This window comes from Pituophis catenifer, unplaced genomic scaffold (assembly GCF_029215685.1).
Source record: "Pituophis catenifer annectens isolate HBS135680 unplaced genomic scaffold, rPitCat1.0.hap2 SCAF_3, whole genome shotgun sequence".
Classification (NCBI taxonomy): Eukaryota; Metazoa; Chordata; class Lepidosauria; order Squamata; family Colubridae; genus Pituophis; species Pituophis catenifer.
Window position 1 is genome coordinate 103928769 of NW_027256883.1, and position 16100 is coordinate 103944868.

Consider the following 16100-nt stretch of genomic DNA (forward strand, 5'->3'; position numbering starts at 1 on the left):
AGTAATGAAAATAACAAAGTTCAGCGTCAATTGTTTTGGCAATTTGTTGTGGGTCTGCTCCCTTTAATGCAATCCATGGGCTCAGTGCCTGTTCTGCATATGTACAAAATGATAACCCTTTGCTGCCACCTAGAAATTGATAGATTGAACAACTAACCCACTAAATAAGAAATTAAAGAAAGAAATCTTATCAGATGATAGTATGATGAATGAAAAAGAAGAAAAAAACGCAACACATAAAGTAACAAGAGCATTGTAGATGCCAATTGGAGGAAGCTTTTCATACAAGGCATGGTGTTGGGCAAGATTGTTATTTCATATGAGGAGCCCTTAAAATATTGTATATTGTATGTTAAAGCTGTAAAGGAGTGCAGTACAGCAAACTTTCATAAGAGTATGCAATAATGATGTCCAAGATGTCACAATCTCCCACCTGGAAGGGGGACTGGAGAGATCGCCGTTTGTCCGCCTGTTTCTTGTATGCCTTTGCTGCCTCCGCTAGTGATTTCTTTGTGTTCTCCCAACCCTGCTTCAGCAAGTGTATCCATTCGGCCAGGGTCATGGTCCATGCCACTAGTGATCTGAAAGTACTACTGTGTACTGCGTTGTTGTAAGCCACCTCTGCAAAAGGCAGCAAATTGGCCCAGCTTTCTTGATGACAGTCCACATAGTATCGCAGGTAGTCCTCCACAATGGTATTTGTCTGTTCCATGGCCCTGTTAGTACTCGGATGAAAAGCCGAGCTAAGTCCTTGGGTCAATCTGATGGACCTTAAAAACTCCCTCCAAAATTTAGCAGTGAACTGGACCCCCCCTGTCAGAGATGACCCTGCGGGGCACTCCATGTAGCTGATAGATCTACTTGATGAACATCTTGGCCAACTTTCTGGCAGAGGAAAATCCTGGGCAGGTGGTGAAGTGGGCTTGTTTTGAAAATAAGTCAATCACTGTCCAAATGACAGTATTTCTTCCACTTTCTGGGAGTTCAACTATAAAGTCCATAGCAATCTTCTCCCAGGGCTGGCAATGGTCAGCCACTTGCTGGAGAAGACCTGGGGGTTTCCCTGGCCTCAGTTTCATAGTTGCACATGTAGCACAGCTCCTGACATAATCCTCCATGTTTGCTTTCACCTAGGGCCACCAGAATTGCCTCCTGGCTAGGTGGAGAGTTTTTAGGAATCTGAAATGGCCAGCTAATCGGGAGTCGTGGCTGTGCTGTAGGATTGGAAGCCTCAAACTGGCAGGGATATACAGCTTGGATCTTTTCCAAGCTAGCCCCTCTCCTAGGGTCAGGGTTTCTCGATTTTCTTCAAACCACTAGTCAGCCGGGAATGCAGACTTCAGTGCAACTGTCATTTGATTCCCCCCCCCCTTAGGGTCGATCTGACGTTTGGCTAGGCCTTTTGTGGTGACTTGAGCTGCCTGTTGGGAAGGGGGAATGATTGCTTGGATGACCTCCTCCCTCTGACTTAAATTGTGGCTTTCTTGACAAGGCATCCACTAGCAAGTTCTTTCCCCCTGGGATGTATTTGAGTTCAAAATTGAACCATTTGAAGTATTGCGCCTAGCGGACCTGCTTGGGGGAGAGCTTTCGGGGGGTCTTAAGGCCTTCGAGGTTTTTGTGATCAGCACAGACCTAGAAAGACACTTTACTCCCTTCTAAGAAAGGAGACCCCAGTGGACTGCATAGGCTTCCTTTTCCCATATTGCCATCTTTCCATGTTGGTGAGTTTTTTGGACACATAGGGGGCAGGTTGGCGCTGACCCTGGGTTTTTTTCTGTAAAAACATCACTGCTACAACCACTGCTACAGTGTCGGTTTGGATGACAAACTGCTGTTCAGGGTTGGGGTGCTGAAGAAAGGGTTCTTTGGCAAAAAGTTTAATTTCTCAAATGCACTTTGGCAGTCCAGGGACCAGGCCAGTGGTCATAACAGGGGGCCCTGTTTTCAGCAGTTCTGTCAGGGGCAGGGCTACTTCCGCAAATGCCGGGATGAGCTCTCTATAGAAGTTTGCAAATCCCAGGAAGCTTTGGAGTTGCTTGCGGGTGCATGGAGCTTGCCAGTCCAGCACTGCTTTCACTTTCCCCGGATCCATCTCAATTCCCTCATTTGACACTCCATAGTCCAGGTAGTCTAGGGAAGTCTTATTGAATTCACATTTGGACAGCTTCACATAGAGCTTCCCAGCTAGGAGTTTTTTCAGGATCTGCTGCACTAGTTTAATGTGTTCTTCTAGTGCCTTGCTAAATATAAGAATATCATCCAGGTAAACTAGGACACCCTTGTACAGGTGCTCATGTAGCACTTCATTGATTAGCTGCATGAACATAGCAGGGGCTCCCTGCAGCCCGAACGGCATGACTTTAAACTGGAAGCTGCTTAACAGGCAGTTAAATGCGGTCTTCCATTCATCTCCCTCTTTGATCCATACCCAGTAATATGCTTCTCTTAGGTCTAGTTTGGTGAATACTTTACCCTTGGCAAGGTGGTTTAGCATGTCTTTCATTAGGGGTAGGGGTAGGTGTTCTCAATACACACAGCATTAATTCCACAGAAATCCATGCAAAGCCTCATCCCCCCCATCTTTCTTTTCATTGAATAGCACCGGGGTCACTACTTTGGATTTGGTGGGCTGGATGAAGCCTCTTGCCAAATTGGCATTGATGTACTTCCTCAATTTGTCCATCTCTTTAGGGGTCATGGAATACATCTTGAGCTTTGGCAGCTTGACTCCCAGCACGAATTCTATTGCCCAGTCGGTGGGGGTGTATGAGGGGTGAAAGTTACATTTGTGCTCACTGAAAGCATCTGCCAGATCTCTATAATCTCTGGGCACCTGGGAGCATCCCAACGAGCCGTCCATGGTGGTGGCGGTGCCCTCTCCCCTGCCAGGCTTGCTAGGGGGCAGAACTTGCTGAGCTTCGGCTTGAGGGGGATGGCTGGGAGGCTGATTAGGCACCGGGTGCAGCCGGTGTCTATGATGCATCTAGGTCCCCTTGAGCCCCAGTCCTGTGCACCACTATTCGGGACTTAATGGAGAAGGGGAAGATGGCTTCACTTACCATCGGATTCTCTTCACTGGCATCACTGCTCTCACTGCCGATGCCTGGAAAGGGTTCCAGAGCTGGAGTTTCTCCCCAGCTTAGTGGTTGGGAAGGAACCTCAACAGCTTGCTGGGCAAGCTTCCCTTTGTCTGGCGGTCTCCACACGGTTTTCTTCATCCTGGGGCCGCTGGCATATGGAGTTGACGGACGGGAGCTGGTGCAAAGCACTTAGAAGCTCAGTGGCCTTGCTGGCTACAGCTGAAGCACTTGATTATGACTGTGGGTGCCGGCTTTGGCTCGTCAGCCAGTTTTGCAGGGGCTTGGCGGCCCAGGGGCTCTCTTAGTAGGTTTTTCTGGGGTGGGCTTCCAGTTAGGATAGATCTCCAGGTCCATGGCCACTGCCATCCAATACCAGTCTTGTATACCAGTCAGGAACCCCTCGGAAGGCACAAGTTTGCCTGAGGTCCTGATCTAGAATCTCTTTAAAGTGGTGAACAAAGAGGCGAAGTGGTGAATGAAGAGACGTTCTGGCCAGTCTCTCAACTTTCCGCCCAATCTTCGGAATTCCCAAATTCCTTTGGGGGTCTGCCCCTTTGCTTCAGGCTCTAGATTTCTGCCTCTGCTCCTTCCATGTGGGCCGTATCTTCAAATCGGACCTGAAGTAGTTGCACAAATTCATCTGCATCCTGTAGTTCCGGGGCTCCTTCGTCGTGCAATTGGGCTATCCATTCCGCTGCTTCTCCTTCCATCATATTGTCAGCAATTGCTGACACTATGTCCTGATCTGTTTGGTATTAATTCCCATAGCAGTCAAGATAGGACCAAATCCAGTTCAAGAAATAAGCCAGGTTTCCTGGGGTCCCATCGAAAGTCGCTCTGAACCATGGGGGAGGAGCGGCTGCAGAGCCGGGGCAAGCAGCAAGACCGGGGCTGGCATCCACTGGTACTGCACCCATCCCTGGCCAGGGTAGAAGCCCCACCCAGGGGGATTTGGTCTGGTGGCAGTCGGGCGGGTGGCTGGAGGAGTAGCTAGTCTCGGGAGTGGTGTTTCCCTCCACAATCCTGGGCTTGATTGACCCAGGGGCCTGTTACTGTTACAGTTCCGTTGGAGGTGTCATCCCAGTAGAGCAGATCCAGCGGGGAAGATTCTGACATGGTCCGCTTTGCGCTGAGTGGAACGAGGCAGATGATCCAGTCTGGATAGTCATGCCACCTTGTCCTGGGAAGGTGAACGTGGGCTGAGTCAGTCCCCAACCAGGCTGGCTGCTTGGAGGGAGTTGGGCGATGCTGCCCACACTGAGCTGACCAAACCTCTCCTGGAGCCCAACTAGTGACTGGCTTCAAGATGGTGGCTGCTGACCCCACTCTCTGGACTCACTAAGCTCATGGGGTCTTGTTGCTCTCCACTCAAAGACTGAGATGTGCTCGGCTTGTCCCGATTCGATCTGGGGCTCTTGGGAGGCCGGCACGCCAACCGACTCCTGCGGTGGTGGGAGTCCTGTAGCTTCACCCCACTTGGAAGGATCCATCTGTGTGATCTGCCAGGGTGCCAGCTCTTTGGGCCAAGCGCCCTGCCAATGCTCGGCCTCTACAGCCTCCGCTTCAGCTACCACAGCTGCCGATGGGTAGCAGATGGTCCCACAGACGATCTCCAAGCTAGTCCCATTTGCTCCCTCCGTGGTCGTTGTTTTCTCTTCCATCTTCCCTGAGTCTTTGCGCTACCTGGTAGACCGCAAAGGCACTCAGGGCTCAGGACTCTGGACATCAAACCTGTGGGAGCTGTTTGGTAGGTTTTAAAAAGAGATTCGGGTTAATAGCAGGGTTCCAAGTAACACCCCCAACAAAATCAAAACTCCAAGGCTGGCATTTTCCTCAAAGCTTGAATTTATTAGAAATGTCATATTGGCATATCTGGAAAAACCCGAATCTGAAGCCCCCAGGTTTTCTCCACCCAAAGTAAAGTCAAAGTTCCTTCCCCTGCATCCACATGGGCATTACATGGTCCAATCAGGTCGCTGTCCCAATTGTAATTGACTCCCAGTCACGCCTCTCCAGGTGCAGGCTGAACGTCCTTGACTCCCAAGGGAAAATATGTTGTTATGGCTATATACCCCACACTGTCTCCATCCCTCCTTCCCTTTCCCACAGTTTGCCCATCCACCACTGTGGCAGTCCTGAAATCTCCAAGTAAAGATGACTCCAGGGCTGACAACCGTGTTCTTTTGGGCCCCAAAATAAGCAATTGGGCTTATTTTTGGGGAAACATGATTTCAGGGTGATCAGCCCGGCTGGGCGCCGCCCCCCCAGCACACACATGAGCCGGCAACCATACGGGGAACAACAGTATCTGGCAGCAGCTGCAGTCTGCCAATCCCTTGGTTGGTGCACTCTAGGGCTGCGCACAGCAGAAGGCACGGAGTGGAAGGCAGGCAATCCCAACATGCCATGCGGGCTGCAGGCAAGCCGAGAGATGCAATGAGCGTCCCACAACTGGCCGCCACTCCAGCCCACCATAGTTTGGCTTTCCTGCAGCCCTGGCGGCATGTCCAGATTGCATGCCTCCACCCTGCTCTGTCTGCTGCCGATATCGCTGTGCAAATATGAGCCTCCCACAGCTGCCTATTGCTCCAGCCCACCTCCGCTTGGCTTTCCCGCAGCCTGTGCAGCACATCCGGATCTCCTGCCTCTCCCCGTTCTCTGTTTCCACCTGCTGCTTGCACAGATAAAACTCACCTGTGCTATGCGGGCAGCTGCCAGATGCCATCGGCCCCCACACACTTGCCGCCTATGCTGGCCATGCCCATTCTATACTAGGGTTTATTTTTTGGGTATGGCTTATCTTAGGCGTACGCGTAAAAAACAGGCTGGAGCTTATTTTCAGGAGAGGTCATATTTTTGAGGAAACACAGTATTTGTGTCAAAGTGATATATTGTATCCATTATTTTTTCATTCTACAATTTATATATACATTTTCAGGCAGATTCTTTATAAAAAGATTGGAAAATAAAGAGAATAGACAACAACCTACTACTTCATAAGATAGAAAAATATGGGTTAGACATCATCACCACCAGATGGATTTGCAATTAGTTGACTGCACTCAACATGTAGTCCTCAATGGAACTATACCTACATGGAAGTAATTATGCAGTGGGGTACCTCAAGGTACCTGTCTTAGGCCCAGTACTCTGTAATATCTTTATAAACAATGTAGATGAGGAGATAGAAGGGGAACTCATCAAATTTGTGGAGAACACCAAGCAGAAGATAGGGTGAATATCCAGAAGGATCTTGACAGACTAGAACACTGGGTCCAATCAAACAAAATGAAATTCAGTGATGAAAAAAAATAAGATTTTACACTTAGGCGAGAGAAACCAACCCACAATATAAAAAAGATGTTGAGACTCTGGAAAGAGTGCAGAAAAGAGCAACAAAGATGATTCGGGGAATGGAGGCTAAAACATATGAAGAACAGTTGCAGGAATTTGGTATATCTAGTCTAGTCTAGGGAAGCTAGGCAAAATCACATCAGATACCTGTACAATCAGCACAGAGCCCCCCTCCCCCCCCCCCCCAGGGCTGTGTGCTCTCTCCACTCCTCTTCTCTCTATACACCAATGACTGCATCTCAAAAGATTGTTAAAAGTATTAAAAGACTGTTAAAGTAATGAAGTTTGCAGATGATAGAACATTGATTGGTCTCATTTGAGACAATGATGAATCTGCATACAGACGGGAGGTTGAACAACTAGCCTTGTGGTGCGACCAGAACAATCTTGAACTAAAGACACTCAAAACCATAGAAATGGTGGTAGATTTTAGGAGAAACCCTCCTATACTACCACCTCTTACAATACTAGACAACACAGTATCAATGGTAGAGACCTTCAAGTTTCTAGGTTCTATCATATCTCAAGACTTAAAATGGACACCTAACATCAAAAACTTCATCAAAAAAGCACAACAAATAATGTTCTTTCTGTGCCAACTCAGAAAGTTCAGGTTGTCTAAAGAGCTGCTGATTGAGTTCTACAGAGGAATTATTGAGCCTGTCATCTGCACCTCTGTAACTGACTTCAACGGATAATTAGAACTGCAGAAAAAAGAATTGCTACCAACCTGCCTTTCATTGAGGATCTATATACTGCACAAGTCAAAAAGTGAGCTGTGAAAATATCTACACATCTTGGAAATAAATTGTTTCAACTTCTATCCTCAAAATAACATTATAGAGCATTGAACAACTAGACACAAGGGCAGTTTTTCCCTGCATGCCATTCAACTAATTAAACAACTAATTCCCACAATACTGTCAAACTATTTACTAAGACTGTATTACTATTATTTTTCTCATCCTTCCCATTACCTATCTCCTCCTACTTATGACTATAACCTTGTTGCTTGTATCTTTACGATTTATATTGTTTTATTTAGTTTCCTAGTATGATTTGATTGCTTATTTAGTATCCTATGACTATCACTAAGTCTTGTATCTTATGATTCTTGATGAAGGTATTTTTCATGTACACTGAGAGCTTATGCACCAAAGACAAATTCCTTGTGTTCAATCACACTTGGCCAATAAAGAAGTCAAGTCAAATCCAGTCTAGTCCAATCCAGTCCATTGAAAAGAAGAACTAAGGGGTGACATGATAGCAGTGTTCCAATATTTGAGGGACTGCCACAAAGAAGAGAGACTCAACCTATTTTCCAAAGCACGTGAAAGCAAGACAAGAAGTACTGAATAGAAGCTGTTATGTACTTCTGGCTACTCTCCTTTGTAATCAGAGGCAAAGTTGCCTGACCAATAACCAGAGCCAAGACACAGTTGGCTTTTGTTTCATTTATTGCATGAAATAGGGAGAGAAGCTTATCAAAGCCTGGTTCTCCCCAAAGTTTCAACACAAAATACTTCCTTCTTTATACAACCCTGTCCCGGTCACCACATCCCTCCTCGCTCCCCATTGGCTGAGGTACTATAAGGTTATACTTTTCCCGATCACCTCCTATATATTTCCTGCTACATTCTAAATCATACATCACATGCCCATTAAAATTAGAAGATAATTTATGCATTGTGTATCAAATAATATTCATCAGCTAATTAGACATGCTCAGTTGCCTGTTTTGAGTTCGGGGCCTTTTTTTAATGGATTTTAGAACAATAGATTTTCCTGTTTTTCAGTTTTAGCTTTGCCTTTCCTGTTTTCCAATTCAGTTATCTTTCCTGTTATCCCATTCAGTTAATTTTCTCTGGCTAGCCATTTTCTATTGCAGCTATTTTTACAACTTGTATTCTTCCTTTTTCCATTCTAAAGACCCAGCTAATTTTTGCCTATCTTATATCCTGCCTTTTATACTACCATTTCTTGCTCATATACATTGTAGATTCTTTGGCAGGTTTGATTTTCTACTCAGTAAGTTTCCACTGCACAGTAGATTTGACTGTCTTTGAAGATTCATCATATTGGTGCACACTTATCAGAAACTAACCAAGGAGAAAAGCAACCTAGAACAAAGGAGAAATTTCCTAACAGTGAGAGCAATCAACAAATGGAATGGCTTGACTTCAGAAGTTGTAGGTGCTCCATCAGAGACAGGACAACCATTTGTTTGCAATGGTACAGACCCTATACCCGTGATGGTGACCCTATGGCACATGTGCCCAAAGTGGCACACGAAGCCATGTCGCCCAGCACACACAGCCTTGCTGGTTTGCCTTCCGGGTTTTTGGCGTGCATGTGCACACGATGATCAGCTGTCCATGTGTGTGGCAGTGGCGAAAAGCGGTGTGCACATGTGCACCGGCCAGCTGATTGTCAGGTGCCATTGCACACCAGAACAAGGAAGTTTGGCTTTTCAGGAACACGGCCTTGATGAGCGTGCATATACGCGCACAATGTTTCTGCACAACCTTTTTGGCACTCGATGCCGAAAAGGTTCGCCATCACTGCCCTATACTATAGGGTCCCCTATTTGAGCAGGTTGGACTAGAAGACCTCCAAGGTCTCTTCTAACTCTGTTATTCTGTTAACCTAACTGATCCTCACCTTCAGTTCACTGATAACACCATAATATTACTAGCTGGGCCCTATACAATTCTTATCAGTTTTTATTATCTCCAAACTATATATTAAATTGTAGTCTAAGAAATAGGAACTCCAAGGCATTTTATTATACAGGCTAGGGTTATAATTGCAGGCAAAACTTAAATGTTCAGACTGAACGGTTGTCACACCTCTTGAGGATTCAATGTTATCTATCGAGAACACCACAAATTAAATACTTTAGCAACTACAATTTAATTGGGCGAAAAGATCTCCCGTTGCTATCTTCCATCTACCTCCTTCTGGAGGGGAAGAAAAGCGGGTGAAATAATGCTCCTATAATTCCTAATAAAGTAATGTCCACAAGCTTCCAAGTCCTCAGCCTCCGACCACTCACTTAAACACTTCCGGATCAACGCCGCTCCCCGCAGCCTGCGCAAGTTCAAATAGTTCCGCTTCTTCCGCCGTAAGAAGTTTCCGCCGAGCTCGCGATCCCATGGCTGTGGCCCCCTTCAGTAACCCTGCCGTGTCCATCACCGACCCGATATCCCAGAAGCGCGCTCCGACCTCACGTTCACTTCCGCACGCAAGGCATCTTGGGATGGCTTTTATTTAATGAGGAACGTAGGGACGCGTAGTTTCTCTGAAAGCCGGTAGATCTAAACGGTAGAGTTGTCATTTGGTACTCTGAAGTTGGACTTTTCTCCTTCGGCGTCTGTTTTTCACTCATAAGCAGGATATGATCGATGGTAGCAGATGGGGAGGAAAATAACAACATAGAGTGTTCCATTTTCAGACCATGCCCTCTCCTCTCGTTTTGTATTCTCTCCTCCTACCGCTGGGTCTGAAGAGCTTCGTTCACTTAGGCTCTTAATGAAACCCTTGAAATTGTTTTGCAGTTTGTAGCCGATTTTCCGGGGAAGTCGAAAAACACTTCTATACATTATAAAGCACGGTGTAGTTGAGAAAAGTCGAGGTTGACGCCAGGGCATACGTATTTAAAATAAATAAGTAAAATAAAGAATAAAGTTAAAATAAAGGTAATGAGATTTCTGATTCAATTACTAATTTAGTTTCTAAGCTGACAAGTCCCTAAGCTAAAATTTACAGTAGTTTCCATTGAAAACCATATTCTGTGGTTTTAATATAGTTGTGAAGTCGGAGACATGCTGCTGTTGAATCAAAGGCATATTTGGTTAAACAGAAGCTGAAAGAGTTCAGTAGTATTTTGCTCCTAATTACAACGCCAATCGATTACTTGTTGAGCTTGTTTGTTTGCTTGATTGATCTTATATCCAGTGTATCATGCTGCTCCAAAACCTTTTGCTGCCTAAGACAAAGCAGTAAACATTGCTTTTCTCACTGTTATATATTGAAACAAATGGAATTGGCAGTGGAATCTCATTTAAGTATTGCAAGTTGGATAAGAAAAAAGCCTGAGAGAAGCAGGTTCTATTCTGCCATTTTGGAGACACATGCAGAATGCATAGGGATTTCACAGCTAGAAATATGGAAGTGCCCATTCATCTGTCAGTCCAAAATGTAGTACCTGTTCTCAGCTAGTCCTGGCCAAAGCTATGCCAAATACAAAGGGATTGTATCAGGATCTGTGGCAGAGAGAGAAGATAGAGATTCATGATGAAAAGTCCTTAATAATAATATGCAAAAAGATCTATTAAAATTTCTTTCAGAAAGTTGGACCTTCTGAAAGACTTTCTCTCATCCAAAAGGTAGAGGAGGGAACCAGAGGGTCAGCTATACTGGACTTAATTCTTACTAACAGAGATGAAATAATAGAGGGGTTTGAAGTTGCAGGAACCCTGGGGGAAAGTTGAGATGTCATACTGGAATTCTCAATACAATGCAGACACAAGAAAAACAGACTAATGGCTTAGATTCTAAAAGAGCTAACTTAAACTAAGAGCTCAGGAAGGATTCCATGGATGAAAATCTTAAAGTGAAAAACAATGTAAGAAGCTTCGGAAACTCTGAAAAATGCAATTATGAAAGTCCAATCCAGCACAATACCACTGAAAAAGAAAATTAAGAGATCCAAGTAGAAGCCAGCACAGTTGTATAAAGAACTCTCTGATAAATTGAAACAAAAGAGAAGTATAAAAACTGGAAAGAAAAGACACATAACTAAGGCACAAAGCCAGCATAGAGGCTGAATCTGCAAAGATATCAACTGTCCAGTTAGCGAAACTGTCCAGTTTCTAGAACAAGAAATTCCTGGGACATTGTTTTACCAAGAGTATAAAACTTTACTGAATAAACCACATTGGCACAGAAGAAGCAAAACCAGCTCTGTGTTTCCCGTGTAAAAGCAAGTGTAGTTAATTTCCCCTTTTTCCTATGGGCCACCTACAATCCAAAATGTCCACCAATCATACATGCTCATTTTGTTATGAGAAATAGTGCAACATCGGGACATCTGCAACGTCTCATTGTGCTGACGGATGCTTGAATACCATTCTCCTTCCTTTGCATTCCAACCACCCCCCTCCCATTTATTGTCAACCTGCAGGTGAAGTGGAAATGTAGGTGAAAGTGCGAGTCACTCTTGACAAAAGTCAGGAAAACTAAGTCTCAGAATGAAGTAAGATGTGCAATAAATGTCAAAAATAATTTTAAAAAATTATTTCAACAAGTAAAAAACCCAAAAAAACTCAAGGAAACAATTGGGCCACTAATGGGAGTAGATGGCAAGGAAGTGATGAGCAGCAGGGAGAAAGCAGAGCTCCTTAATTGATTCTTTACATCTGTCTTTATGGAAAAGGAAAAAAATTCCCCAAGTACCAAAAGCAGAACTGTAAAAGACAGATTAAGAATAGACAAGAAAATGGGAGAAACCGGAAGCATTGCTGCGAGACCGCCTGGAAAAATAATGAGCCCTGTGAAAATCCAGCCGGACAAACCACTATCGGGGGGTCTTTGGACCAGAACTGTAGGGATAGTGAAGAAGGAGAGGTGCCTCAGACAACCAAGAGAAACAGGCATGTTCCTCGAAAGGTCGGAGGCTGCTTTTTGAACCGGCAGCGGGGGTGGTGGCCATTGAAAAATGACCGCTCTGAAGCTGGGGCAACCGGACTAAATTTTTTGAGCAGGAGCGGTGTTTGAACAAAAGAAAAGCAAGATCTGAAGCAAAAGGCATGAAAGTTACATATTGAAAATATCCCCAAATCCCTCCCCGAAAGACCTAGGGTAAATGACCAATCCCCATCCCAATTGGTGTCATGTGGGCAACATCTTCAGGTGTTTTCGTCCACCTGGTATTCCGGGATGGTTAACCTTGACTGGGCATTATTGTTGTTAGTTGCAAAGTCATGTCTGACCCATCGCGACCCCATGGACAACGTTCCTCCAGGCTTTCCTGTCCTCTACCATTCTCTGGAGTCCATTTAAACTCATGCCTACTGCTTCAATGACTCCATCCAGCCGCCTCAGTCTCTGTCATCCCATTCTTCTTTTGCCCTCAATCTTTCCCAGCATTAGGCACTTCTCTAGTGAGTCCTTCCTTCTCATTAGGTGGCCAAAGTACTTGAGTTTCATCTTCAGGACCTGGTCTTCTAAAGAGCAGTCAGGGTTGATCCCCTCTAGGACTGACCAGTTTGATCACCTTGCAGTCCAAGGAACTTGCAGGAGTCTTCTCTAGCACCATAGTTCAAAGGTCTCAATCCTTTGGCGCTCAGCCTTTCTAATGGTCCAACTTTCACAGCCGTACATTGCAACTGGAAAACCATAGCCTTGACTATACACCCTTTTGTTGGCAGGGTGATGTCTCTGCTTTTTAGTATGCTGTCTATATTTGCCATAGCTTTCCTCCCCAAGAGCAAGCGCCTTTTAATTTCTTGGCTGCAGTCCCCATCTGCGGTGATCTTGGAGCCCAGGAAAATAAAATCTGTCACTACCTCCATTTCTTCCCCATCTATTTGCCAGGAATTAAGAGGGCCAGATGCCATGATCTTAGTTTTTTTAATGTTGAGTTTCAAGCCAACTTTTGCACTCTCCTTCTTCACCCGCATCAAGAGGCACTTTAGTTCCTCTTCGCTTTCTGCCATTAGAGTGGTATCATCTGCATATCTGAGGTTGTTGATATTTTTCCCGGCAATCTTATTTCCAGCTTTTGATTCATCTAGCCCCGCCTTTCTCATGATGTGCTCTGTATATAAGTTAAATAGGCAGGGTGACAGTATACAGCCTTGCCAAACTCCTTTCTCAATTTTGAACCAATCAGTGGTTCCGTGTCTAGTTCTCACTGTTGCTTCTTGACTCACATATAGGTTTCTTAAGAGACAAATAAGATGGTCAGGTACTCCCATCTCTTTAAGAACTTGCGACAGTTTGTTGTGATCCACACAATCAAAGGCTTTAGCATAGTCAATGAAGCAGAACTAGATGTTTTTCTGGAACTCCCTAGCTTTCTCCATGATCCAGTGTATGTTGGCAATTTGATCTCTAGTTCTCCTGCCTCTTCAAAATCCTGCCTGTACTTCTGGTAGTTCTTGATCCACATACTGCTGGAGCCTAGCTTGTAGGATTTTAAGCATAACCTTACTAGCATTTGAAATGAGTGCAATGGTGTGACAGTTTGAACATTCTTTGACATTGCCTTTCTTTGGAATTGGAATGTAAACTGACCTTTTCCAATCCTGTGGCCGCTGTTGAGTTTTCCAAATTTGCTGGCAGATTGAGTGTAGCACTTTTACTGCATCATCTTTTAAGATTTTGAATAGCTCAGCTGGAATACTGTCTCCTCCACTAGCTTTGTTGTTGCTCGGATTTCCTAAGGCCCTAAGGATTTCCATAGTTCTTCAGGCACTCTGTCTATCAGATCTAATTCCTTAAATCTATTTGTCACCTCTACTGTATATTCATCAGGGATATGATTTAGTTCATACCTGAGTGGCCTAGTGCTTTTCCCTACTTTCTTCAATTTAAGTCTAAATTATGTAATGAAAAGCTCATGATCTGAGCCACAGTCAGCTCCTGATCTTGTTTTAACTGACTATATAGAGCTTCTCTATCTTTGACTGCAGAGCACATAGTCAGTCGGATTTCTGTGTTGACCGTCTGGTGATGTCCATATATAGAGTCATCTCTTGGGTTGTTTGAAAAGAGTGTTTGCTATGACCATTGTATTCTCTTGACAAAATTCTATCAGCCTGTGCCCTGCTTCATTTTGTACTCCAAGGCCAAACTTGCCTATTTTTCCGGTTATCTTTTAACTTCCTACTTTAGCATTCCAATCCCCCATGATGATAAGGACATCATTTTTTGGTGTTAATTCTTTTTTTTTTTGAAAAAAAAGTTTTTTATTTTATTTCTTATAAATATATTGTAAATGTACATTCTCTTATTCATAATTAATACCACATATATATAAATTTTCTAAAGAAAAAACATTTTTAAAAATTATATTCAGGGTTGCTCTTTTACTCTTTCTTCTCCCTTATTTTACAACAATCCTTCTTCTCCTTCTTCTCTCTTTCCCTTCCCTGCCTTCTTCTAACCTTTTCTACTTTCTTCTTTCCTCCTCTCCTTTCTCTTCTCTACTTCCCCTTCCTTTCCCCCTTCTCCCTTCTTCCCCCCTTTCTAACCTCTCCTACTCTTTTTCCCCTCCCTTTCTTCCTCTCCTTTTCCCTTTCTTCTGTTCCTTTCTCTCCTTCTCCCTGTTTTTCCCGTACCATAGAAAAGCGTGCCAACCTAATTGCAAATCATGTCCTTCCAAAGTCAATAATCTTAACATTTCTTAATAAAATCCATTCTTTCACCCAAGGTAACATTGCCGCTTGATAGTAGAGTTCCCAGTTTAGTAAGCCGAACCCTCCTCTAGTTCTAGAATCTTGGAGCAGTTTAAGATTAATTCTTGCTTTTTTTCCTTATGTATTTCCACATCATTTTATTCAAATTTTCAAAATATTTTTTCTCCAACTTTATCAGAATCATTTGAAAGAGAAGCAAAATTCTTGGTAATATATTCATTTTAATTAACGCTACTCTTCCCATTAGTGATAATTGCAAATTTTTCCATTTTTCCAAATCTATCTCAATTTGATTTCTCAGTAATTTGATTTATAGTAATTATCTTCCTTCACCGTAATACATCTTGAAGTTAATTGGATGCCCAAATATTTCACTTTTTTCACTTTGAATATCTAACTTCTCCATTAGTTGCTTCTTTTATTTTTCTTTCATGTTTTTAACTATAATTTTTGTCTTATCTTTATTGATTTTCAGTCCCACTACTTCTCCATATTCCTCTATTTGTTCAATTAACTTTGGACCCATTTCTGTTGATTCTTCCATAATGAATATTAAATCATCCACAAATGTTTGTAATTTATATTCTTCTTTTTTGATTTTCATTCCTTTTATTTCTTTATCTTGTCTTATTTTTCTGTTTAATATTTCTAGAGTCAAAATAAATAATAATGGAGATAGCAGACATCCTTGTCTGGTTCCTTTTCTAATGTCCACTTTTTCTGTCATTTCACCATTTACCATTACCTTTGCCGATTGATCTTTATATATAGTTTTAACCAGTGGTGGGATTCAAATAATTTAACAGCCAGTTCTCTGCCCTAATGATTTCTCCCAACAACCAGTTCACCAAACTGCTCAGAAAGTTAACAACCGGTTCTCCCGAAGTGGTGCGAACTGGCTGAATCCCACCACTGGTTTTAACCATATTAATAAACTCATCCCCAAAGTCCATCTTTTGTAGTTGTATGGTCATAAATTGCCAATTCACATTATCAAACACTTTCTGTGCATCTAACAATGTCATTTGTTTCTCTGAATGTGCTTCATAATATTCCAATGTATCCAATATGATTCGTATATTATCTCTAATCTGTCTTTTCAGTAAACCATTCTGATCTGAATGTATAAACTTATTTAACAATCTTTTCAATCTTTCCGCCATAGATGCAAATATTTTATAGTCTGCATTTAATAATGAAATTGGTCTATAATTCTTTATATGTTGCAAATCTGATTCTT

General features: G+C 43.4%; 1 protein-coding gene across 2 annotated transcripts in view; it reads right to left on the bottom strand.

Annotated features, from left to right (window-relative positions):
- LOC139313735 (mitotic-spindle organizing protein 2A-like) overlaps positions 1 to 9666 on the bottom strand; it is a 43569-nt gene extending 33903 nt beyond the window's left edge. For both annotated transcript variants that reach the window (XM_070939177.1, XM_070939176.1), the window contains exon 1: positions 9493 to 9666. In XM_070939177.1, coding sequence (XP_070795278.1) covers positions 9493 to 9629 — 137 coding nt within the window. In that variant the 5' untranslated portion in view covers positions 9630 to 9666. The remainder of the gene's footprint in view (positions 1 to 9492) is intronic.
- Between the last annotated feature and the right edge of the window lie 6434 nt (positions 9667 to 16100).